Source organism: Eubalaena glacialis, chromosome 8 (assembly GCF_028564815.1).
Source record: "Eubalaena glacialis isolate mEubGla1 chromosome 8, mEubGla1.1.hap2.+ XY, whole genome shotgun sequence".
Lineage (NCBI taxonomy): Eukaryota > Metazoa > Chordata > Mammalia > Artiodactyla > Balaenidae > Eubalaena > Eubalaena glacialis.
In genome coordinates, this window is record NC_083723.1 from 9877004 (window position 1) to 9904107 (window position 27104).

Genomic DNA, 27104 nt, shown 5'->3' on the forward strand with positions numbered 1-27104 from the left:
TGGAGCCCTGTCCCCACCCACCCTCTCGCCATATTCTTTCTGACGAGTTCTCATGGCTCCGAGCACAGCCCCTGATCTTCCCATACTTCCGACTCAGCTTGCTCATACGCAGCCCTGCTCCTCTCTCTCTGTCACCCTGCACGGGCCTTCGCACTCATAACCAGCCAGAACTGACCAGGTCACAGCAGGCCCTTTACGAGCTGGATCCCTCATCAGCCTCTCGGCCTCTCACCCTTGTGCACTGGACTCTGTAAGCCAAGGAGGCCACTGCCTTGTGCCAAAGTGCTCTCAGGTCCCACCTCCCTCACGCAACTCCTCAGTAGCCTAGACTCTCCAAGAAGTTCTGCACCAAAATGCTATAGTTGTAAATATTTCACATGTTCTCACTTGGATCCTAATTACTCTGCAAAAGCGAGCATTTGCCCTGTGGTGGGCCTTCTCTATCCCTCCTTGGCTCTGGAAAGGCCCACTGGGACCAGAGCCGGGACGCACCTCATACTCAGGCTGGTTGACCACGCCCTGCGACACCAGCACCTCGGCATACTTCTGCAGCACGGGCTTCTGCTTGCGGATCTGCTTGTACATGAGCGGCTGCGTGAACATGGGCTCGTCCATCTCGTTGTGGCCATTGCGTCGGTAACACACCTGAACACAGCCAGGAGACGCCAGCATCAGGGACCATGTTGGCAGGGACCCAGGACCCACGAGGACCTGCCCCATTTCTCCTATGTGACACCTCAGTTTACCTCTTCTAGAATTAGGGTCCTGTCTCTCTCTCCTTCACTTGCTAGAATTGCTTTGACCGTCACATGAGATGAAATGAGAGTGACCTGGGACAATCTCGGGACAGGATCCCAACTACCTTCTTCCCCAGGTCAGGTCACCCAGGCCGAAGACGCAGGAGCTCTCAGGAGGGGCAGTGAGGTGCCCTGGCTCTAGGGAGCCCTGACCCCTCTCTTCAGGACACGGGCTAAGGTCACTCACCAGGTCCACCACCACGTCCTTGTGGAAGGTGCTCCTCCACTCGGCTGCCACCTTGCACACGTACATGACTGCCTCCGGGTCATCCGCGTTCACGTGGAAAATGGGGGCATTCACGACTCGGGCCACATCGGTGGGGTAGGGTGAGGAGCGGGCCATGCGTGGGTCGGTGGTGAAGCCGATCTGCAAGGAACAGGCAGCTTGGCCAGGGGGCTTCGGCATGCTGCTGGGCATGGGCGGGGCAGAGGTGGGGCGGGCCAGAGCAGGCCCACCCTCCAGGCCAATGGCAGGGTGGAACCAGGACAGGGTGTGGAGCTGAGGGCGGGGCAGGATAAGAGGGCAGGGCAGGAATGTATGTGTCTGAGGGTGAGGGCGGGGCTAACGGCAGGCAGGGTGGAGCCTGAAGGCCACTTGCTGGAGGTCACTTGGCTGCCCTTGGCCTACTCTAAGACAGTTCCCAAAGGCTATTTTTTTTTTAATTTTTTTTTTTTTTCCTATTCTGGTAACAAAATTCATACATGTTCAACAGAGTTTGGAAGACAGTATGAAAAATTAAAGTCACTATATTCTACCAGGTTCAGTGTAAATATTTTGATGTTTTCCTTTCCAGATGATTTTCTTTCATGCATACACATGAAATATAAATATAAAATTTCAGATCCTATCATTTCTGTAATTTTGCACTATGGTCACTTAACATTAGCATTTTTTTCTTTGAAAATTTAAAGGCCTCACCAGTTAGATGTACTAAAACTTGATCATATATTCGTAATTTTATAACCTGCATTTAACATTTATTTTCATGGGGACTTCCCTGGTGGTCCAGTGGTAAAGAATCCACCTTCCAGTGCAGGGCATGCAGGTTCGTTCCCTGGTCGGGGAACTAAGATCCCACGTGCCGCGGGGAAACTAAGCCCGCGAGCCACAACTACTGAGCTCGCGTGCCTCAGCGAGAGCCTGCGTGCCGCAAACTACAGAGCCCACGCGTCACAACTATAGAGAGAAAACCCGCACGCCACAACTAGAGAGAAGCCCGCGCGCCACAACAAAGAGCCCACATGCTGCAACAAAAGATCCCACCTGCCACAGCTAAGACCTGACGCAACCAAAAAAATAAAAAAGAAAATAAAGAAAACAAATACCTAAAATTTATTTTTATGAACTACTTCAAACATATAGAAAGTATGATAATACTATAATGATCACCCATGAACTCACAAGCCAAAATGAACAAATCTTAACAGTTTCAGGACTTTTTGTACATTTCTGCTACAGCTGGCCCACACACAGGGAGCATGGCCCTGAAAGTGGAGGACACAGTTTCTACGTGTTGCAATATGTATTCCATATGTCTATAAACAATATATAGTATCTTCTTAGGCTTATTGGTCACTAAAATTTTGGTATCATTCAGACTTATGGAAAAGTTGAAAGCATACAGAGAACTCCCACACAGTCTTTACTCAGATTCACCAACTGTTGCCATTTTGCCCCTTTTCTTATTCATGCTCTTTCCATTACACACGCACGCACACACACACATTTTTCCTAAACCATTTGCGGGTAAGTAGTAGACGTCCCTATTCCCTAAAACATGGACATTTCATTACCAGCCAGAGTGCAGTTCTTGGCCCAAGCAATTTAATATTACAGAATACCGTTATCTGACCCTCAGTAGACACATTCCACCAATTGTAATAACGATGTCCAGTCTTTCTTGCCTTAGTCCCGTATCCAATCCAGCACATCACCCTGCATTAGTTGTCACCTCTCTCTAGTCCCCTTTAATCTTGAAGTCTTCTTGCTTTTCTTGGTTTTTCATAGCACTGACATTTTGGAAGAGTATTTCCATGTCTTTTAAACCACAGAGATATATAGTCTGTGTACCTTACATATGGTGTCATACTCTATATGCTGTGCAAATCCTTTGCAACTTGCTTTCTGTTCAATATTTATATTCAGGGTTCATCCAGGTTGAAACATGTACCTCTACTTCCTGTAGTAGAGCTTAGTGAAATCTAAGGACTGAATAGTATATACCACAGTTCATTTATCCATTCTCCTGTTGTTGGACATTTAGTTGTTTCCAACTTGCGGTTAATACACTGTTACACATTCTTATGGAGGTTTTCTCCAGCAAACACTCAGTTTCTCTGCAGTACTCCTAAGAACGGAAAACTAAGCCACAGGGTCAGAACATTGCACCTAAGTACCATCAAGTGCTCTCCAAAGTGGTTGTACCACTCACCCTCCTACTAGCAGCATGAGTACCCTGCATTGCCACTCACCATATTGTGACCGTTTCCCCAGGATATTAAATATTTTAATGATTATATAATACTGCTTCCTACGGCTTTGCCAAAATTTATACAAAGACTCTTTGGTTTTGATAAACATTTTTTTTTTTTTTTTAAACTTTTCCCTGAAAAATCTTTTCTTAAAAAAATAAATTTATTTATTTATTTTTGGCTGCATTGGGTCTTCATTGCTGTGCACGGGCTTCCTTTAGTTGCGTTGACCGGGGGCTACTCTTCGTTGCACTGCACGGGCTTCTCATTGCGGCGGCTTCTCTTGTTGCAGAGCACGGGCTCTCGGTGCGTGGGCTTCAGTAGTTGTGGCCCGTGGGCTCTAGAGCGCAGGCTCAGTAGTTGTGGCACATGGGCTTAGTTGCTCCACGGCGTGTGGGATCTTCCCTGACCAGGGCTCAAACCCGTGTCCCCTGCATTGGCAGGCAGATTCCTAACCACTGGCCACCAGGAAAGCCCAATAAACATTCTTTTTTTTTAATAATTTTTTTTGTTCTTTGTTTTTAAAATTTATTTTATTTTTATTTTTGGCCGCGTTGGGTCTTTGTTGCTGCGTGCCGGCTTTCTTTAGTTGTGGTGAGTGGGGGCCACTCTTCGTTGTGGTGCATGGGCTTTTTGTTGCGGTGGCTTCTTCTGCTGTGGAGCACAGGCTCTAGGCACACGGGCTTCGGTAGTTGTGGCACACGGGCTCAGTAATTGTGGCTTGCGGGCTCTAGAGCGCAGGCTCAGTAGTTGTTGCACACAGGCTTAGTTGCTCCACGGCATGTCGGATCTTCCCGGACCAGGGCTTGAACCCATGTGCCCTGCATTGGCAGGCGGATTCTTAACCACTGCGCCACCAGGGAAGCCCCCTTAACCCCCCCCCCGCCCATAAACATTCTTATACAAAAACATTTAGCATCTGATGGCTTCCTTAGAAGAAAAATTCAGAAGAGGAAATCCTACGTATGTCCTTAGAGAAACAAGAGCCTCAGCAAAGCACGTCTTTCCTTTCCTGCTACAGATCTTACTGGCCCCATGTCATGACTGATGTTATCAAAAACAGTAAAAAGATTTAAGAAAACATTAGCAAAACTGTAGTTCTTACAGAAGTCTGAGAATTCTTTATTTATTTATTTATGATGAATTGCTTTTACATAAACTCCTTTATTACACTGACTAAAGAAAAGATTAGAAATAGTCACAAACTGATGAGAACATTAAAAAAAGATGTACCAGGGAGAATTCTGATGAGCACTTATAGAGAACCTTGATCAATCCCATGGTCCATCTGGGTCTGGGTCTCCCCATAGGGAAATGAGGGTAGGCACCAGGTAAGACAGTGATCATAATATGCACATTACAGCTAGAACATCACAGAAAGTGAACTGCTTCGAAGTTTTGAGACCTCAGTCCCCCAGCTGTCCTCCCCAATATCCACCACTGTTACCGACTTCATCTTTTTTATTTTATTTTTAAAAAATATTTATTTACTTATTTGGCTGTGCCGGGTCTTAGTTGCGGCATGCGGGATCTAGTTCCCCGACTAGGGATTGAACCTGGGCCCCCTGCACTGGGAGCTCGGAGTCTTCATCACTGGACCATCAAGGAAGTCCCTGACTTGTACATCTTTAAACACATATGGTGGGTGAAGGCATACCCGCCCACTCACACACACACACGGAGATGGAGCTATACGCCACATTCTGCTCTGTACTTTTTTCCCCACTTGATGTATCTTACAGTTCATTTCAACAGTATATGTAGATCCTACTCTCTCAAATGGTTTTATTACACTGCGGTTGCAGTTAACTTACATTAGTGCTTATTTATGGGCCAGGCACTATTCTGAGCACTTTATGTATATTAATTTATATGTATTAATTCATTTAAGCCTTGTAACACATGGATGGATATACCATAAATTATTTAACTAGCTCCCTACTGATGTAGTGGTAGAAATTTTGGTTTCTAGCCTTGCTGCAGCAGTGATAGCTTCCCCACAATGCCCCTCCATATTATTTATTTATTTCAGTTTTGTACATTTATTTTTTCTTCCAGTTTTATTAAGATATTAATTGTGCAGCAGTGACATATATACTATGTACATATAATATATATAATATATATATTATATATATATATATATTTTTGGCCACACTGTGTGTCTTGCAGGATCTTAGTTCCCTGACTAGGGATCAAACCCGGGCCTCGGCAGTGAAAGCACCGAGTCCTAACCACTGGACAGCCAGGGAATTCCCTAAGTGATACCTTTAAAGAAATCTCTCAGTAGACATTTGGGAGTGAGTGTACTAGTAGGAAAACCCCACAAAGTGGAACTGCTGGGTTTGAGAGCCAGAGGGGACCCTAGAGCCAAATGGTCTATCCTGGTTGGAGCCCTGTTTCCTTCAACCCTGCAGCTCTGTCCCTGGCTGCCCCCATCCACACCACTACCCCTGCTCCCACATGGGCTGGGCGCTCTGCAGCCTTCAGGGCTACCGCATCAACCTGCAGATGCAGCTGGGTGGGCCTGAAGGCCCCGGATTTGGCTAACTAAGGTCCTCACCCAACCCGGACTCTGCACCTTCTTCCCTGTCCCCTGTTTTCAGTGTCTTCCCCACCCTATTAAATTTCATGCGGTGCAAAAAAGAAAGGAACAGGTCTGATTGGTGGAAGTTCTTTTCATTCAGCTGAAATCTGCTGCTTCCTGGTAATAGCTATGCATTGGTGCGGACTCTGCCCATTATATTCCTTGCTTTGTGAAGCATTCATTTATTTGAAAACAGCTCTATGCTCCTAGGAGTCTTCTATCTTCTGGGCTACATGGTCACAGCTTCCTTTTAGGGTAATTTTCCAGACACTATGCCATCCTAAGACTCTCTCCTCTGGACACAGTCTCACTTAAGTTCAACCAAAATGCTTGACCTTCTGTCATAAGAAGTTTGACAAACCAAAGGCTTACCTGTACTGTATTTGTATCATGTGATTCTTAAATTGAAATACTGTTAAATGTTTATATTGCCAAGAAGGAAGGTTTCAAATCAATGAATAAGAAATAAGAAACTAGAAAGAGAAGACTAAATTAAACCCAAAGCAAGTAGAAGGAAAGAAATTACAAAGAGCAGAAACCAATGAAATAGAAAACAGGAAAACAACAGAGAAAATGCAATGAAACCAAAGCTGTTCCTTTGAAACCAAAGCTGTTCCTTTGAAACCAACAACAAATCGATATAACCAAGAAAAAAAGAGAAAACACACAAATTACCAATATTAGGAATGAAAGAAGGGATAAAACAACAGTCCCTAATAAGAGAACACTGCAAACTTTATGCTCATAAATTACACAACTTAAATGAAATGAAAAAATTCCATGAAAGACAGAAGTAACCAGAGCTCACTCAAGAAGAAACAGATAAACTGAATAGTCTTATATTTACTAAAGAAATGGAATTTACACTTTAAAAAAAGTGCTCATAGGGACTTCCGCTTCTGGAATATGGAGGAGATGTACCTTTCCCTCCTTCTCCTGCTAATAAGTACAATTAAAAACCCAGGGCATTATATATATAAAACAAACACTGAAGGTAGACAGAAGCAAGCAGATCAGCTGGGGACCTCAGGTCCCGAGGAATGACTTGTGATCATTCCCAGGACTATCTTTTTGCCTCATATAGCCCAGATTTAGGGTTAGAGAAGCAGGCAACTCAGAAACGCCAACAGGCATAGCAAAAAGAAGTTTCAAGGAAAGTGGCTCTCTCTGGCCAGAAGACCAGGAACAGGCCGCCTAGCAGTACAGAAGATTTTTAGACAGTCACCACCCTGCTGCAGCCAACCCCACAGAAAACACTGTGGCCACCCCCACTTGCCCCAGCAAAGGCCCGGTGTCCCCAGCAGTCCCCCTAGGCTGCTGGTAATTAGGCAACCACTACATCCTTGGTGTTAGTGGAGGCCACTTGGGAAGCAGTAACAAAGCACCCTTGCCCCACCCTCCGTCCCCTCCCTTCCCTGGGTATCAACAGACCTGGGGTGGGGAACCTGGACCCCTACCCCACCTGGCAGTAACAAGTGTCCCCCCACCCCGACCCGAAATGTCCAGAGGACACCTGCTATAACAGGAGATTTAAATAAGATTCTGAGTTTCATAACATATCCTCAAAATGTCTGGTTTCATAAGAAAGCACTTGTTATACCAACAACCAGAAAAATCTTAGCTTGAATGAGAAAAAGCAATCATTAGAAGCCAACACTGAGACGACACAGATTTTAGAATTATCTGACAAAGACTTCATAAAATTAAAATTCATAAAATTCAAAGCAAACTTCATAAAAATACCTCAATAAAAATTATGAACATGCCTGAAATACATGAAAAAATAGAAACTCAGCAAAGACACAGAAGATACAAGAAGAACCAAGTGGAAACTTCAGAGTTGAAAAAACAAAAACAAACAAACAAAATCCCCCAGGGGGTTGGAAATCAGGGGAAAAAACCCCAAACCTGAATGGAGGTGCTCTATAGCAGAATGGAAGGGAGAAAGAAAAGACTCAGTGAACTTAAAGATGGAACAGAAATTACCCAATCTAAACAAATGGAGAGGGACTTCCCTGGTGGCACAGTGGTTAAGAATTCACCTGCCAATGCAAGGGACACAGGTTCTAGCCCTGGTCCGGGAAGATGCCACATGCCGCGGAGCAACTAAGCCCGTGTGCCACAACTACTGAGCCTGAGCTCTAGAGCCTGCGCGCCACAACTACTGAGCCCACATGCCACAACTACTGAAGCCCGCGTGCCTAGAGCCCGTGCTCCACAACAAGAGCAGCCACTGCAATGAGAAGCCCGTGCACCGCAATGAAGAGCAGCCCCTGCTCGCCGCAACTAGAGAAAGCCCGTGCACAGCAATGAAGACCCAACGCAGCCAAAAATAAATAAATAAATAAATAAATAAATAAATTTTTAAAAAGAATAAATAATCAAAAAAAAAAAACCACCAAAAAACCCAACCAATCAACCAAACAAAAAACTCCTGGGATGGAATTCACCTGACTCTGGAGACTACTCATGGAAAAACTTTTTTCTTTAAAAAAAAAAAAAAATCCCCCTTTGTCTTGGGCTTCCAATCCCTGTGAATGATCTTTGCTGTACTCTGTCCAGATTGAAGACCATTCCTGTTAGCATCTCAGCCCCTACCCAAAAAGCAGTAAAGACTCTGTGTTTGGTCATCTGTTTAAAACACAGTTCAGAGATAGGTTGTTTTTAGACCTTTCTCTTTCCTTGGCACCTTTTCAATACCTATTTTATGAAACAACCTATAATGAATATTTCCATTAAAATTAATATTTTAAGAATATATAATGCCATGAGAAAACACTGTGGTAAATAAGAAGTGGATATAAAACTGTGTATATAGAACCCAGTTTCTTAAAAGAGGAAAGTCATCTATATGCTTGTGGGTATGGAAGAAAATATTCTGAAATAACACCATGATCTTAAACACTGTAATTAAAATCTCTCCACTTTAAAGAAAGTTTCCTGTTTGTCCAAGTTTACTAATCAGAAAACAACAAGTGTATTAAATGATGAAAACATGTCATTCTAAGTAAGGCTGATGTGAGCATAGAAGCCTCAGGAGAAAGTCTAATTGATGCTGTGGCCTCCGCAGCCTTCTCTGCTGCAAAGACCGCAGAGCCCGCCTGGAGCCCAGGTTACCTGGTTGTTGACGACCACGTGGACAGTGCCGTGAGTCGTGTAGGACGGCAGGTCACTCAGGTGGAAGGTCTCGTACACGATGCCCTGGCCGGCAAATGCAGCATCCCCGTGCAGAAGGATGGACATGACCTGCAGACATGCAAAGGAGACCCCAAATGTGACATGGTCCTGACCACCACGTCCACAATGCACACTGGAGATTCAGTCACAATCCACTTTTCAAAAAATGATGTATTTTGAGATAATTTCGAACTTAGAAAGAAAATGGCAGGAAGGCACAAAGACCCCCAGGCCCCCCCCGGCACCCCCTTCCCCCTGAGGATGTGCTCCACGAGGGTGCCCTCCATGTCTGCACACCAGCCACCCCGCCATCATCTGCTGCAGAGCCAATGCCCACCACCCCTGCACCCACCACGCAGGACCCTCTCATCAGGAAAGCAATGCTGGCCCAGACCCCACGTGGACGTGCTCTTAGGGGCACGCCTCTTTAGCCTCTCGACCTGGAGCAGCCCATTGTGTCTCCCGCCTCCACGTCGCGGACAGGCCTTGGGCTCCGATGGTCCTGTGTGACCAGACTCAGGAATGGTGCATTCCATGCCAGGGGACGCCAGAGCTGGCCTACCCCACGTGGATGAAGTTGACTTGGATCACTTGGACCGGTAGCTGTCTGTTTCTCCCTTTTTTTTTTTTTGGGTCACGCCACGCGGCATGTGGGATCCTAGTTCCTCAACCAGGGATCGAACCTGCACCCCCTGCAGTGGAAGTGCAGAGTCTTAACCACTGGACCGCCAGGAAGTCCCTGTTTCTCCCTTTAAACTCACCATTTCTCCTCGGTAACGAGAACAGTGAGGAGAACTTCTGTATCTTGCTCCTTACCACACCTCCAGCCACCCAGCAGCCTAAGCGGCACCTCTGGGGTGCTGCCAGGTGTCACTCCTACCTTCATGTGTTGGCATTCCATAAGAGCTTTCTCTTCTCGACTTTTATTTACTTGTATTAATATGCGCTCACGGATTCCTGTTTTATTCAACTGGCTGTAACTGACTAGTATCTGTAGTTATTTGGACGCTCACACTGTCCCAAACTTGGCGTGGGGGTCCCGTGCCATCTGGACAGGCCCCATGGCTCATGGGGGCCTCCTTGCTTTCTGGCACAACAGAGGTTTCAGCCCCCTGCTGCACTGTTCCTGCCCAGCCCTGGAATCAGACACTTCTCTGAGGAGCCTGGTTCCTTCAGTGGAGGACGGCCCTGAAGACTAATACTCGTGTGCTCATCACCACTAGAAGAGCACCACTTCTAGGCTCTTTCAGCACAGAGCCAAAAACCAGATGTACAGGTGCACGTACACAGAGATTTCTAAATCTGTACACTGTACAACTACGATACCTCCAATTCCAATCCTTTTTCTGGGCCTTCCTCCTTCCGCATTTATAAACACCTCCTACACCGCGAGACGCTGTTCCCACTGTCCTCAATACGTTACCTGTTTGCTTGGTACAGCCCCACGGCCCTGCCACCCCTGCTCCTTGACGCCCTCTTGCTGTGCTTCCTCAGCTCCTGTCACCTCCCTGGTCTGCAGCGCCAGGAAGGGAAGGTCCACGTGCTCTTCAGGGACAAAAATCTAGATTTTTTTTTAGCAGAACCCCATGTGTCCTGCCCTGGGGGACACAGGGATGGTCTAGGAAAGCTGGAAGTGGACACAGTGTCGGGTTTGCGCAGGGACGTCCTCAGAGGACTGCAGCCTTGCCAGGGCCCAAACGACCAGGGGACGTGGCGCCTCTTCCTGCTCGCCAGGATGCGCGTTTCTCTGCAGAGCCTTCTCTGTACGATCTCGGCCTTCTGCCGTCGGGCACCGCAGGGTCAGCCTCCCCTCTCCTCACACTGTTTCTCTTGATCTTCTGGAGAAGCTGTACTGTGCCCCTTGCTAGGCTGCACTCGGTCCCTCGTGTTCCCTCAGCGCAGCGCTGCTTGCTCAAATCACACACCCTGGCGGCCCGATCTGGACCCAGGTAGGAGCGGGCCTCCATCCGTGGCAGGCCACCCGTGGCGCTAGGGAGCTGCTTTCCCACACGAATGCCCCAAGGGCCACATCAGCCCTGAGCCAAGCTGGGTCAGGCTCAGTCTTGCACCAGGTTATAGAACAACCTTGGCCACATTTATAGAAATTACATAGTTTTTTTCTGCAACACTGAAGGTTATGTAACAAATACTCCAGCTCCCTGGATTCTGGGTTTAACAGAAATCAGATAATTGCCTAAGGGTTTGGGAAGAGTAGCAAGGAGAGCAGGTGTGACGGACTAGTGGGGTCTGGACCCGCCTGCTGAGCATGGGCAAGGGTGGGCTCAGATAGAGGGGCGGGGGCAGGGGCCTGGAGGGATGGGCCGTCCACGCCGGGCAGGGCACTCCCATGGACAGGGCACTCCCTCAGACAAGTGCCTGGTGACCACACAGGGCTAATCAGCCTCTCCTGGCCTCACAGGATGGATTGCTGTGATCATCTGAAGCATGTCAGATACCCTCCACCACTTTTCCCTAGTTATTTCATTCCTTTTCAGGATGTCTCCAGCATTCTAAGCAAGCAATGCTGGAGTGGCTTTCTGTCTGTAATTTATGAATGTGGATGTCACAGAGTTTTCTGCAATCTTGTTCCCTTCCCTGGCCCCAGATGCCTGGCCAAGGGTCCCAGCCACAGACAGTGGAAATGCTGGAGGCACTGGTCACTGATGCTGGTTTCCTCCCTATCCGTCCCCGGCCACTGTGTCACTGGTGGTCTCGGGGGCTGCACAGGAAGCCACTTTCTACCCGCTTGGAGTTTCTCAGGCACCGTCCAGGCCCCCAAGCTCAGTGAAGTAACTCTCATGTCCCGACACCCTCCCCATGGGCCACACTCTTCGTGGTGCAGGAACCACTTCCTGTTCCCAATGCCACCTCTGGCCGGGATCCCGTTACCCTCTAACCATCCAAACACAGTACGAGTAGACTCACAGTGTTTTAAATTATAGAACCCAGTAAACTGATACTTGGTCCACCTCTAAAAAGTCTGACCCCTCTCCAGGGCAACCCTGGGCCGGTCTGCCCCCGGCCCTAGCTCCTCCCTGCTCTGCCCACAGCACAACCCCACCTCCATCTTTGTCCTTCTTTCATCTCCAGAGAATGTCCTTTTCTTCCCGTCTACCTAAATCCTGCTGTTTCTTTAATTAAATATGACAACTACCTGCTCTATCGATGAGAGGGTTTGACTGCCTTTCATTCCACTTCCTTCCACACCCATACACCTCTCTCCTGAAGTTCTTTACCAGTGAACCTGCAGCTTTACATCACATTGTGTATGTTCCGTTAGCTCCCTCACATATGACCCTATTTCTAGGAAGAACAAGAGATGCTTGAGAGTAGGGTGGTGATGCTGACTTTGAACATGCCCCAGAATGCACATGCAGACACTACAAAAACTTGATTTTTCTTATTGCTTGGCTTTGAGGTTATCATTAAGTAATAAGAACTGTACAGTTTGTTACAGACAGACTTCTACTTTGAGATTAAACAAGGACAAACAGTTACAATCCACTGAGGATTTCTATACATAAGCAGGCTGGCCAACCAACATTAAACATTCAGCATCACACACCTGGAAAATGCCGGTACCAGGGCCCCCGGAACTCAAGCTGTTCTCCATCTCTAAACGGCGCCACCCTGACACAAACTCGACCACCTCTCCTCCCATCTGTCAGTTTTACAATTCCTCCTTTAGGCTCACCCACACCTTTTCCTTAAGACTCTCTCCTCCTGTTCAGTGACAAGGCCTCTTCGTCTACCATGATATTGTGCAAGACTAGCTTCTCCACAGGTGTGGTGACAATGAAAGCAATCTACTCCCCACCTAGCTCCGGTGGCCACAACTTGGAAGGAAGCATTATCTGTAACTGGGATTAATTTATGAACACTATGGCTACTCTTTCAAGATCCATTCAGAATGTTTTGTTAAATTCCAGAAACATGAGGTCTGGGACGTGCCTGAGGCTGTGAGCCGGTCCTGGACCATCTGGCCTCAGGGCCGCCCCTGGCCAGCCCCCGTGGCCTTACCTTCTTTCCCTCGGTGTCCCCGCAGTAAAACTGCTCAGCTTTAGTCTTGCCCATCACCACGGGGTCGGCAGCCTCCAGGTGGGAAGGGTTCGCCACCAGCGACAGGGTGATGTTCCTGTCGGTCACACGGTTGATCCGCCGGTGATACATGCCCAGGTGGTACTTCACGTCTCCAGAACCCTGAAGGTACAAACAGTCAGTCTTTATCCTGGGCATGGAGATGCTTACTCTTCACAACAGCCCTGTCCTGTGTTATTTCTCCTCCCAGAACCCCCATTCCTGGAAGGATGGAAAGCCTTTCCCCAGAATGGCTCCACCTAGGGCACAGGGAGAAGGTCCCTCAACCAGAGGCACACGTCCCAAACCCCAGAGGGGAGGACTGCAGGGGCTGCCAGGCCTCTGATCTCTCTTTTCTCCGGGAGGTTGGCCACCGGCCACCTCCTTTGCGAGTGGTATGGAGGATCCCAGGCCCAGGTCCTTCCGCAGAAACAAGTGGAACCAGGGTCTGGTGTGGGTCGGAGCTATGCTAGTTTCTAAAAGAAATCAGGTGTCTCACCTCATCAGCTGCCTCCAGCTTTGAGTCGAACTGACAGAAAATCTGCTCCAGCTCCTTCCTGATGACGTTTGCAAGCACGTTCAGCCGCCCTCTGGTACACAGAGGAGCGAGCAGGGCCTGAGCTGTGTTCCGGGCAGCAGGCAATGCTGTTCTAGCCCCTTCCTCCCCCGATGGACAGGCAGTGCCTCGGTTTGCAGCCCGAGAGGAGCTGAGAGCAGAGCTGATGTGGGACACTCAGCCTCTGCTTGCCCGGCACCCAGGGCCAAGACGAGGTGGGAGGAAGAAAGGTAGAAAACGGAGAAACACTGCCAGCCTGCGGCGAACGCTCCACCCTCAGCCTCCGCTGCCGCCTCAAGCTGAGGTCTCCGCTCCACGTCACCGAGCAGCCTTCCCTCTAGGTTAACCTCCCTCAGTGGTGACCCCAACAAGGGCATGAGGCCAAGATGTCTGTCTAAAACCACTATGGCCTTGAGTGTGACAGTGGCTACCGAGGGAGGGGGATGCTGTGGCGATGGCTGTCCCGGGGCAGGGGTGCAAGTGCGCTCCAGGCGAGCCAGCCTCCTTGCTTGCCTAGTGCCCCACCCCGTGCTCCGGATGCATGAAGGGCGGCCAGGTACCTGTGCGGCATCCCCATGATCACATAGTCCACTCCATTCTCACTTGACTTGTCAATGATGGTCTTGAGGGCAGGAATCAGCACCTCGCAGCCTTCGAGACCGAAGCGCTTCTCAGATGACCACTTCCGCTGCAGGAACTCCTCAAACCTGGACAGGAACCAAGCCACTCTGAAGAGCCAAGTCACCAGGGCCAACCTTGCTCGCGTGGGGCTGTGGCCACACTCCAAACCCACCCATCCCTGTCAACAGGCTGTACCACGCTGACGGGACCAGTGCAGCCCCGTACCTGGTGGAGCGCACGAGCCGGGCCAGCAGGGTCCGCTTCTCCTCGTTGGTGAACTGCAGGATCCCAGGCGTCTCGAATTTCTGCCGGATCCACTGGCACTGCTCCAGGTCATTGATGAACATGAACTCCACCCCAATGTGCTGGCAGTACGCCATCTGTTTTTCATGCACACACACACACACACACACACACACACACATATATGATCACGGGGATGTCCCCCCAGGTGTGTTGACTGCCTACTCAGCCAGAAGGCTGGCAGGAACAGGTGGCCTCCCTTTCAAATGCAACAGAGCCAGCTGTGACCTGGGGCACCAAGTCTGGGCCCACAACCTCCTCTCACTCCGAACCTGGCCATGAAATACTTCCTCCACAGAGTACAGAGCCCAATAGGCAGGGAGGGGACAGTGAGAACCACTAAGCCAAGACATGCTCCCTTCATGGCGGGAGGACAGAAGCACCAGCCCGGGGACGGGGAAGCTCCTGGGGAAGACAGGTTCTCTGACCTCAAGGTCAGACTGTGACCAGCACCCTGAGAAAGAAAGGTCCTGTGCTGCCGGTGGATATCACAGCTCAGTGGTCACTTAAGTTTAGCAGGCTTGTATTTATTTATTTTTAAAATAAATTTATTTATTTATTTATTTATTTTTGGCTGCATTGGGTCTTCGTTGCTGCGCGTGGGCTTTCTCTAGCTGCGGCGAGCTGGGGCTACTCTTCGTTGCGGTGCGCGGGCTTCTCGCTGTGGTGGCTTCTCTTGTTGTGGAGCATGGGCTCTAGGCACGCAGGCTTCAGTAGTTGCGGCACGTGGGCTCAGCAGTTGTGGCTCATGGGCTCTAGAGTGCAGGCTCAGTAGTTGTGGAGCACGGGCTTAGTTGCTCCGCGGCATGTGGAATATTCCCGGACCAGGGCTCGAACCCATGTCCCCTGCATTGGCAGGCGGATTCTTAACCACTGCTTTTAGGAATTTAAAAAGCAATGCCCTGGTGTGACAATAATTTTTTAAAATTAATTAATTTATATATATATATATATATATATATATATATATATCTATATCTTTTGGCCACGCTGCACATCTTGTGGGATCTCAGTTCCCTGAGCAGGAATCAAACCTGGGCCATGGTAGTGATAGCACTGAATCCTAACCACTAGGCCACCAGGGAACTCCCGACAATAAGTTTTAGAGCCCACAAATGCCTTTCAACGTCTTCGCAGCAGCCATGCTGACCAAGCACTTAGAGGGCCGAGTTCTGCTTGGTGGTTCTGTCCGTGACCCCCTTTGGTTTTCACTACAGACATGGAAACTGGCTGGCACAGTGCAGGGTGAGGATGCACCTGGGATCCCAGTGGTGGGTCCAGATCTGACACCAGAGCAGGGGTGGGCACCTCTGCATGTTAATTCCATGATAATGAAACAAAGGGACATTTGCCTGAACTCAAAATAATGGCCAACCACAACGCGCTCGCTATCATCCTAGCCAAGAGGAGGAAAATCTTGCCTAGGGACAAAAAGGAAATGGAGCTGGGAAAGACCTTGGTGTTTAAGGTATTTTCATTAACTCCAAAACTATATTTCCCTGATGACACCTCACGTGATAAACTGGGAACTTTTAAACTGGATGCACAAGAAGCCCAGGGATGGGGGGTGCTGGCCTGCCTTCCCTGACTTCAGAGCCAGCGCGAGTCACCACTTCCACCGGAGCTGTACAGTGACAGTGCCCTGATCTACTGAGCCGCAGAAGAAAGTGTATTTCTACACAAACACATTTGAGAAAACATGGCCCAGCCACAGCGTCTGTTAACATGAACCTTGAACCTTCCTCCATCAGCTTAAAAAAGGGTGCATCTTCCCTGGGACCCAAGTCTGAGTTGTAAGCCTAGCAGAGAGGAGAGGAAGGGGTGGGGAAGAGGGGAGGGGAAGGGGAGAGGGGAGGGGAGGGGAAGAGAAAGAAGGAAGGGAAAGGGGGAGAGGAGGGGGAGGGAGGAAGTGGGGAGGAAAGAGGAGGGGAGGGGGAGGGGGCTCCCTCCTTTACCCATGGAGGCAGGAGAACACGCCCGTGCTCCTTATGCCTGATGGGCAGTATGTCCATTACTGAACAATTAAAGGCTCAAAGGAAACTATTAGGTCAAAAAGAGTATGTCTCCATTATTAGCAGCATGAATTTAGCTATTAACTTGGACACATAGTTACTGGGCCCCTGGATCATATTTTGTTTTTCTTGTTCTTGGCTCAATCCCCAGGAGAAAAGGGCAGGGAGTTTTAGGTGCCGATTCTTAGCTTCTCTCTCTAGTCAGACGTTAGGAAGCCAGGAAATTGCACTCGCTCTAAATATTCAAAGAGCTGCAAGTTGATTATTATGTCACGGGACCAAGAACATACTTAAGTTCTGTCAGCTCACACAGCCTCCCAGTGCATGCACATGTCACGTGTAAACATACCCAACCCACCATCAGGTGAGTTTACACAAATATCTGTAAACAACGAGAAGGGGTATTCCAAACTGGGACAAGTCAGAATGGGAGGCTCTCTTGGAAGAGCCCTGGACATGGGGCCCTCTGGGGACAGGGGGTGCTATGGCTGGGACCCCTGGAGTCCAGGTCCAAGTGTCCACAACAGCCCAACTCCTGGGTTCTGGCACTGGATGAAATGAGAGCCGTGCATGGCTCTCTGCCCCTTTCAAATGCTGGATCAGTACAACCTGGGGCTCGAGCAGTCGCTTGCAAACACAGCTGTGTATCCTTATCTCTGGGAGATTTGTAAAAATGCGCATTTCCAGGCTTCAAAACCAGAGCTGACTCAGTTGGTCGTAGGTGGGCCAGGAATCTCCCCAGGCGTTCCTATTCAAGCTGGCTTGGGAATGACACCCTTTATTTACCTAATGCTTTAGGACACATTTTTTAAAGTCGGAAGCAAAGTCTACATTTTGTTATGGTTGATTGTAAAAATAAAAACACATGGATTTTCATCAACAAAATAGCAAAAAACAAAACAAAACAATTCCCTTTCCCTTACATTAAAAAAATATATAGGATCAAGAGAAAAACAACCTAGTCTGGCGGCCTCCTGCCAACACAAGTTTTTAGCAAGTCCACTGGAGTTTTCTGGAAACGACTTGTGTTTTCTTACCTCCAGGCGTCGGATGATCTCCCGCAGCGGAAGGGCCGACTCCTGTCCGCCAATGAACGTGGTCGTGGGCAGGTGGAAGACCTTGTCCAGGTCAGACTCGTCCAAGCCGTAGAACCCTACGGGGGTGAGGAGAGACGGGCACAGCCATACGGGGGCCACAGTTTAGGAAAAGGGGGAGGGACTCCCCAGGGGAGAGAAAAAAGAAGAACAAAATCATAAAAACCTCTGTTATGTACGAAAATAAATACTATATTACAGCCAGAAACACAAACTTTAGCAACAAACAGAAGCTGAGTATATTACTGGCATCACAGGTAAAGGAGAATAAATTCATATGATGCATATATTAGTCCAGTGCACCAATTATTTATAATTTAGAGAAAAATGTATTTCAAGGTCCCACAGACACAAAGCAATTTAGCTTTGAAAAGGCACTGGGTAAGTCAATCAGAAAGCAAATGAAAAATAGTTAAGGAGAGAATTCAAGTAGAAAATGAGGAACTGGACTAGACTAGGTCATATATGTCTTGATGGCAATGGCATTTGTATGTGGTGAGTGGAAGCTAGGAGACCGAGAAGTGAGGGACAGTCACCAAGAAGCCCAGTGGCCTGTGGGAGAGCTGCCAGGCAGCAGGGCAGAGGCTTCCACAGCCACCTCCGATGAAGGACGGCGCCGTCTCCTGGAAGACCTCCAACTGCACATAAAGACCCATCCTCCAGACAGCGCTCGTAAGTCACACATCTGATTATCGCTCTCCCCAGTCCAATACCGACACGTATTTACTGACTAATTGCTCAGGAACCGACTATCACTGACTCATCACTGCTATTTGCTGAGCACCACGTGCAAGGTGCCTCCTCATCTGAAAGCACATTTCAAACTGACAAACACGTGATGGAGTGGAGGGGCTCTTTCCAGGGCATTATGCGCTTGTTTCATGTTGCAATAATTATCAAAGGGGAAGAGACTTGGAGGAAAACTGTCCAGTGACACTATCGGTTAGGCTCCCACCCACAAGATATTGGCTGGAGTGAGGCAAGGTGCAGTTCACAATCCCAGACGCCAGGATGAAATGTGAAACGAGCACCCACAGTCTCTAACACCTGACTGTGCAAGATCAGACAGTCCCCCATTTCCTGGCCTAATTAAGTGTAAATAAGACAGAGGGTCCAGTAAGGGACCTAAGCAGTCGCTTGCAAACACAGCTGTGTATCCAAATCTCTAGGGAATTTGGGAGAGTTGTAAAAATGCACATTTCCAGGCTCCAATGCCAGGACTTGACTCAACTGGTCATGGATGGGCCATGAACATCCCCGGATGATCCTATTCAAGCTGGCTTGGGAACGACAGCTTTTTTTATCTAATGCTCTAGGACACTTTTCTTTTTTAAGTTTTAAAAGCAAATTCTATGTTTTTCAACCTTTTTTTGTTTTATTAAAACAAAAGCAACCTGGCTTTTTTTCACCTTGGGGTGGAGGTGGTGGTGATGGTAGAGTGGCTTGGTTAAGCTATGCACCCGTTTCCTGCTGTTATTCTATCAAGAATGAGGATGGGCCATCACGTGGGCTTGATAAAGCATGGCTCTGGCCCTTCACCGCCCAGCTCTCAGTGTTTATGGAGGAAAACCAGAGTGATTTGCGGGACACTTTTCCTAGCTCATGGGAACACTCAGCAGTGGGGGCTCAGGGAACTGGGGTATCCAAAGAGTGCACACTCTGTTGGGAACATTTTGAACATTTTGATTGTGGAGTTAACCAATGACCTGTGTGTCCCAGAGGAGAACGTGGGCTTGTCATGACCTTTCAGCATGAAGAGCCCTCTGCCTCACCGTATGTGTGATTTTTCATTTCCATCACCGTGAACTGATCATTCTTGGGCTCTACTACTGAACTTCAAAACTGCTGGCCTTGCTTCTGAGTTCTTCAGTCATTTGAGAACTTAAATCTACAGACGTCTGGGAAGGTAGTATAGACATATTCCTACCTATTCCCCCACCAAGTGCAACTTAAAACCCCAGATATCATATATAAAACAGATGTAAGATGACGCCAAAGGGTGGAGAAAAAAGCCAACCAGCCAAGGAGGTCCCTGGGTTTCCTTTTGGGCTCCCATATCCCAGACTTGAAGCAAAGAATGTGTAAATTTCTACAGGTGTAGACAGAAAAAGCCCCAACAAAAGCTGCTCTCTTTAAAGGACCAGGAGAAAGGCAGCCTTGCAGGACAGAAAACTTTTAGACTGTAACTGCTCTGCTCCACCCAAACATACGGAACACACTGCAGCCCCATCAACACCCTTGCCAGGCTGCAGTGCACTCTGACCTCTGACCCCACCCAAAGGTTTCAGAGAAGGCCCAAGAGGAAGCCCAAACTTTCATTTCGTCTGGGAGGTAATGCACTAGCCCACTCTCCCACCCTAATGTCAACAGAGACTTTGGGGCCCAGAATGTCCATCTCCACCGGGGAGTAACTTGGTGGGCCCCTCCCTACCAGAGCAGTGTTCAGAGGAGCCTTGCTATAACAAAGATTTAAACAAGATCCCATCTCATAATACCCCAAATGTCCTGGTTTCAATATAAAAAAAAAAAAGAAAAATCACTTATAACAAGAACCAGGAATATGTCAGATTGAACGAGAAAAGATAATCAATAGACACTAACGCCAAAATGACACAGATGTTAGAATTATCTGACTAAGATTCTCAAGAAGCCATTATCAAATAATTTCAGTGAGCAATTAAAACATGAGAGACATGAAAAAAAAAATTAAGTCTCAGCAAAGACATAGAAAGTCTCTGCAAAAAATTAAGATACAAAGAAGCACCAAATGGGAAATTTTGAAACTGCAAAATATAATAACCCAAATTAAAACTTAGTAAATGGGCTCAATGGCATTATCAGAGGACAGAGGATCAGTGAACTTAAAGGGAGAACAACAGAAATAAGCCAACCTGAAGAATACAGAGAAAACAGACTGGGGGAAAAAAAAAAGGGAAGAAAGTCCTGGGGACATGTGATGCTGTAACAAAAAATTTCACAGTTGTTCTGATGAATCCCGGAAGGAGAAGAGAAAGCGGGAGGCTGAAAACTTCCCAAATATGGCAAAAGACTTACCCCACAGACTCAAGAAGCTCAGTGAACTCACAGAACAAAGCCAAAGAAATCCATGTCAAAATATGTTACAATTAAACTTCTGAATTTAAAGACAGAAAAAATCTTGAAAGCAGCCAGAATATAGTGACACTTTGCCTAGAGGGCAAAACAACTCAAATGACAGTGGATTTCTCAACAGAGGACAAAACAACTCAAATAATAGTGGATTTCTCAACAGAAGCCATGGAGACCAGAAGGAAGTAGCACCACACTTACCAAGAGCTGAAAGAAAAGAACTGTTTCCCCATAATCCTATATACAGTGATAATATCCTACAGGAATGAAGGAGAAATCAAAACATTTTCAGATGAAGAGAACTAAGAGAATCTGTCATCCTAAATGAATGGCTAAAAGAAGTTGTAAACAGAAAGGAAATGATATCAGAAGGAATCAGACAGGAGGAAGGAAGAAAGAACATGGAACTAAAAAATACAGGTAAGTAAAAGACTTTCCTTCTCCTCGTGGGTCTTCTAAATTATGTTTGATGATTGAAGCAAAATTTGTAATATTATCTGATGCAGTTCTAAACATATGTAGAGGAAATATTTACGATAATTATATATTTTACATGGAGAGAATGAAGGGATGTAAAGGGAGGTAAGTACACTTCACTTGAACTGGTAAAATGATGACACCATTAGATTGTGATAAGTTATGTAGTGATATAACACCTAAACAGCCACTAAAAAGGCTAAAAACTACTAAAAACACAAAGAGATATGATCAAAAAGACTATATATAAATAAAAATGGAATTTTTAAAGTATAGGTTTAAAAACCTATAGGAAGTCAGGAAAAAGAAAGCAGAGAAATGAATAGGGACAAACAAAATGAAGGATAAAATGGTAGACTTAAGCCCTAACATATCAATAGTTACATTAAATATAAATGGTCTAAATATACTACTTAAATCACAGAGATTGATGGAGTGGATTAAAAAAACAGGACCCAACTATATGCTTGACTTCAAATACAGTGATTTAGGCAGATTGAAAGTAAAAGGATGGAAGGAGATATGTCATGTAAAACATGTCCAACAAAAGCAGGAGTAGCTATATTATCATCAGATAAAGTATACATTAGAGCAAAGAAAATTACTAGAGACAGAGAGGGACATTGTATGATAAAAAGATCAATCCACCCAGAAGACATAGCAATCCTAAGTGTGTGTGCACCAAACAACAGAGATGCAAAATATGTGAAAAAAAAAAACAAACCTGAGGACTGAAAAGAAAAAGAGACAAACCCACAGTTTGTCTGGAGATTTCAAAGCCCTTCACTCAATAATTGATTAAAAAAGTAGATAGAAAGTTGCCAAAGATATAGAAAGACTCTACAGCTGACAGGATCTAATGGACATTTACAGAACACTTCACCAAACAACAGCAGAGTATGCATTCTTTCCAAATGTCCATGGAACATATGCCAATTCAGACAATATAGTGGGCCATAAAAACACCTCAACAAATTTAGCAGAACTGAGGGACATCCCTTATGGTCCAGTGGTTAAGCATCTGCCTTCCAATTCAGGGGATGCGGGTTCGATCCCTGGTCGGGGAACTAGGATCCCACATGCCACGGGGCAACTAAGCCCGTGCGCCGCAACTAGAGAGAAGCCAGTGCGATGCAACTGGAGAAGCCCACGCGCTGTAACAAAAGATCCCGCGTGCTGCGACTAAGGCTCGACGAAGCCAAAAACAAAAAAATTTAGCAGAACTGAAATTATATGGAGTACATTCTCCAACAACAATGGAATCAAACTAGAAATCAATAAGAGAAAGATAAAAGGAAAATCTCCAAACTCTTGGAAACTAAACAGCACCTTCTAAATAATCCATGAGTCAAAGAAGAAATATTAAGGGGTATCAAAAAATACACTGAACTGAATGGAAATGAAAATACAACATGTCAAAGTTTGTAGAACAGCTAAAGCAGTTCTGAGAGGGGAATTTACAGCAGTAAATGCAAACATTAGAGAAGAGGAAAAGGCTCTAATCAGTAATCTATAAGATCTTACCACAAGAACCTAGAAAAAGAAGGAAAAAAAAAACAATACAAAGAAAGCAGAAGTAAGGAAATAAAGATAAGAGCAGAAATCAATGAAATTGAAAACAGCAAAACAGAAAAATCAATGAAACAGCTGGTTCTTTGGAAAGATCAGTAACGTTGACAAACTTCTAACAGGACTAACAAAGAAAAAGAGAAGACACAAATTACTAATATCAGGAATAAAAGGGGATATCAATACAGACCCTGCAGATATCAAAAAGATACTAAGGGAATACTATGAACAACATACACTTGACAACTCACATGTAAACAAACCATTCCTAGAACAACACAAACTGCTGTTACCCACCCACTATGAAACAGATAATCTGAATAGCTCTAACTTTTAAAGAAATCGAATTCATAAATAAAAAGCTTCTGAAAAAGAAATCCAAACCCAGATGGTTTTGCTGGGGAATTCTACTGGATGTTTAAAGAAGAATTAACACCAACTCTACACAGTCTCTTTTAAGAATTAGAGTAGGAAAAAAACTTCTCAGCTTATTTTACAAAGCTAGAATTACCCTGATACCAAGAGCAGACAAAGACAGTCAGAAAAAAAAAAATTACAGACCAATATTCCCTACAAATACAGACGCAAATACATATATACAGATGCAGCAATATGCAAAAAGAATTATATACCATGACCAATTGAGGTTTATTCCAGCAGTACATGTAAGTTTGGTTCAATATTTGAAAATCAATCGATGTAATCCAACATTGATCAGGAACAAAGCAAGGATGTTCATTCTTATGCCTCTTAGTCAACATGGTACTGGAAGGTCCAACCAGGGCAATTGCGCAAGAAAAGGAAATAAAAGGCAAACAGATTGGAAACGAAGAAATAATTGTTCGTATTTTCAAGTGAGATGATCGTCTACCCCCAAAATTCTAAAGAATCTACTAAAAAAAAAAAGTCCTAGAATAAGTGAGCTCAGCAAGGTCACAGGACACAACATAAAAACAATCAATTGTACTTCTAGATATTAGTAATGAATAGATGGACACTAAATTTTTTTTAAAAAAGGAAGTACTGACATGTAAATCTAACAAAACATGTACAGAATTTGTATGCTGAAAACTACAAAGCTGATGAAAGATATCAAAGATCTAAATAAGTGAGACATACTATGTTCATGGATTGAAGGGCAACATAGTAAAGATGTCAATTCTCCTTAAATTGATCTATATAGGTTTAACACAATTCCTACCAAAATGTCAGCAAGAGTTTTTGTAAATGTAGACAAGCTTATTCTAAAATTTACGTGGAAAGAGATAGGCCCTAGAACAGCCAAGGCAATTCTGGAAAAGGAAAATAAAGTTCAGCAGCTACAGTAATCAAGACAGTGTGGTACTGGTGGAGAGACACACCTATTAAGAGAATAGAGAACCCGGAAACAGACCCACTGAATAAGTCCAACTGATTTTTGATAAAAGTGTATAAAAGCAATTCAATGATAAGAAAGACAAACTTTTCAGTTAATGGTGCTGGAGCGATTGACATCCACAGGCCAAAAATAAACAAACCTTGATCTAAACTTCATATCCTATACAGAAATGAACTCAAAATGGATCATAGATTTAAATGTTAAATGCAAAACTATAAAACCTTTAGAAAAATACAAAGGAGAAAATCTTCAGGATCTAGAGCTAAGAAAAGAGTTCTTAAACTTGATACCAAAAACATGATCCATAAAAGGGAAAATTGATACACTGGACTATAGAGTTTAAAACTTTTGCTCTGTAAAAGACCCTATTAGCCAAAGAACAGAAACAACATAAAGGTCCTTCAATGAGTAAATGGTTAAAACAATTCTGGGACATCTATGGAGAGGAATGCTACTCAGCAATTAAGAAGGAAAAAACTAGTGTTAGAAAATCATGCTGATTGAAAAATGCCAATTCCAAAATGTTACATACTGTGATTTGTAAAACATTCTTGAAATGACAAAATTATAGAAATGCAGAACAGAACAGTGGTTGCCAGGGGTCAAACATGGGGGTGGGGTAGAAGGGGAGTAAGTGTGGCTACAGAGGGGCAGCAGGAATGGCCGCTGGAGTGATGTAGACCTCTGTGGCTTGACTGCTGTCAGTGTTGGTATCCTGGTGTGATGTACTGTGGTTTACAAGATGGTACCACTGAGGGAACTGGCTGAAAGGCATATGAGAATGTCTCTGTTATTTTTCATAACTGCATACAATTATTTCAAAATGAAAAGTTTAATCAAAACTAGAGTCTCACAGACATGGTAAGATGGAGGAAAAAGAGAACTTCTGAGTGACACCAGGCATGGAAGGAAGACTGGCCACTGGGGTGAGTGACAGCAGGCAGATGACCCCCGGCTCCCCACTCTGGATTCTTCAAAGGTGCTCTGCCCAGAACCAAGGGTCATTAAGGATTCCTTACTTCATTAAGTAACTTTTTATCAGTACTTCAGTTGTCCTTCAAACATGGGAAGATCAAAAGGGAAAAAATGCCCAGGAAGCAGAATCTGAAAGAATCCAGAGTCCAGTCAAAGGCACAGTGCAGGATGTGGAGGAAAGGATGTGCCAACATGCAGAATGTAGTGTGGCCTTGGGTCCCCGCTGGCTACAGCAGGAGCTAGAGACAGCCTGCGCTGAAGACGGAAGCCCAGCGAAGCGATGGTGAGACATACGTGGAGGTGAAAATGCTCTTCAGAACACAAATGGACAGAAGCTAATATGACATGGTAAGTAGCTCTACCTGTTGGATAACAGCCAAATGACAGGAAAAACATATCTCAAGACAATTAACAAACTTCAAAACACTCGACAGAGTTGTGTCAACTTTCCCCAAATTGCATGCTGGGGAAAGATGCACATCCTGTTCAAATGAAGTCCTCAGCTCCAGAAAAGTGAAAGGCTCGTTATTTTCATACCTCCTACTGTTAGCATTCGAAGTCGTTCCTTGAAAACTGCAAGATCTGAGAGGCAGAGTGGGATAGCATGGGTGAGCGCAGAGGGAAAAAGACAGGTGAGAGTTAGTTTAAAAAAACCCAAAACACCCAAAACCCTACACCATTACCGCAGGAACAGGTAGCACAAACACTGTCACACAGACATAGACACTGAAGGAGAACAAGGGAGGGGGGATAGGTGGTCTGAGAGCTACTTTGATAAACATGGAAACGGTTTATGAACAGCTGGAATAAGGTGAATCTGCAGGAGGGAAAGGCCGCTCCCTGAGACTGAGAAGCCACCGTGTGGCGGCAGCTGAGACCTCCTCACTTCCCCATCCTGAACAAGTGGCCGACACAGAGCTCTCCTGGGAAGTCAAATCCACCCAGTCCAGACTGCTTTGGGATGAAAAAACTGGGGAAAAGAAAATGAAAAAGCCTAATTATTGAGCCCCATTCCTCAGAACTGGAGCATCAGGCAGCAGACTAGACCCAAAACCTCAAGCTCCTGCTGGATTCTAAAGAGTAGAAGGTAGGTCCTTGGTCTCCCCTCTCGAGAAGGTAGAACCAGGATGGAGGAACTCAGCTGCTGAGGACACAGGCTGAGAGCCACACACGTGCACAGATGCACACACTCCTGCCCCACACCTGGAAGCTTGCCTGGCGCTAGTGAAAATCAAGATGTTGATCTGGACACACAAAATACCTCCTGACGCTGGTTCCCTGGGAGGGTGGGCCTGATGACTGAGGAGTCAGAGCATGGTCACTGGCACTGTGGCTGCTCCCTGCCCTGGGAGTAGAGAGGAAGGCCAGCCAATGCATCCTTGGACACTGATGGCAAGAGCTCTGACTCAGAGAGGACGGAGACGCCTGCTCTGAGTGGGTAAAGCTCTCCTCCTCGCCCTCGAGGACGGCAGCACCTACCAAAGACCTGAGCAAGTGGCTCTCAAGACAATGGAACGTCCAGGTCCTGCACAAAAGCATGGATGCTTTGCTTAAGCCAAGGATGAAGACTCTTCATTTTTTTCCTTCAATCCTCATAATCAAGACATAGGATCACACCAAGGAGCCATAAGCGTTGCCTGTGGGACTATCTCCCCACCTCCCCCGCCACCTCCCCACCCGCCGCTGGCCTGAAAGGGAACTGCAAATGTGCGTCTGTTAAAAAAAATCTAGGGACTTCCCTGGTGGCGCAGTGGTTAAGAATCCGCCTGCCAATGCACGGGACACGTTCGAGCCCTGGTCTGGGAAGATCCCACATGCCGCGGAACAACTAAGCCCGTGTGCCACGACTACTGAGCCTGTGCTCTAGAGCCCGCGAGCCACAACTACTGAGCCCACGTGCC

General features: G+C 46.2%; 1 protein-coding gene across 3 annotated transcripts in view; it reads right to left on the reverse strand.

Annotated features, from left to right (window-relative positions):
- OGDH (oxoglutarate dehydrogenase) overlaps positions 1–27104 on the reverse strand; it is a 76740-nt gene that overhangs the window by 13977 nt on the left and 35659 nt on the right. For 2 of the 3 annotated variants that reach the window (XM_061198381.1, XM_061198380.1), the window contains 8 exons: positions 17640–17755; positions 14513–14667; positions 14227–14373; positions 13610–13700; positions 13054–13233; positions 8974–9102; positions 985–1164; positions 493–645 (listed from right to left, as the gene is read on the reverse strand). In XM_061198381.1, the coding sequence (XP_061054364.1) occupies positions 493–645; positions 985–1164; positions 8974–9102; positions 13054–13233; positions 13610–13700; positions 14227–14373; positions 14513–14667; positions 17640–17755 (1151 nt within the window). The remainder of the gene's footprint in view (positions 1–492; positions 646–984; positions 1165–8973; positions 9103–13053; positions 13234–13609; positions 13701–14226; positions 14374–14512; positions 14668–17639; positions 17756–27104) is intronic. The other variant, XM_061198382.1, reaches the window with a different exon arrangement.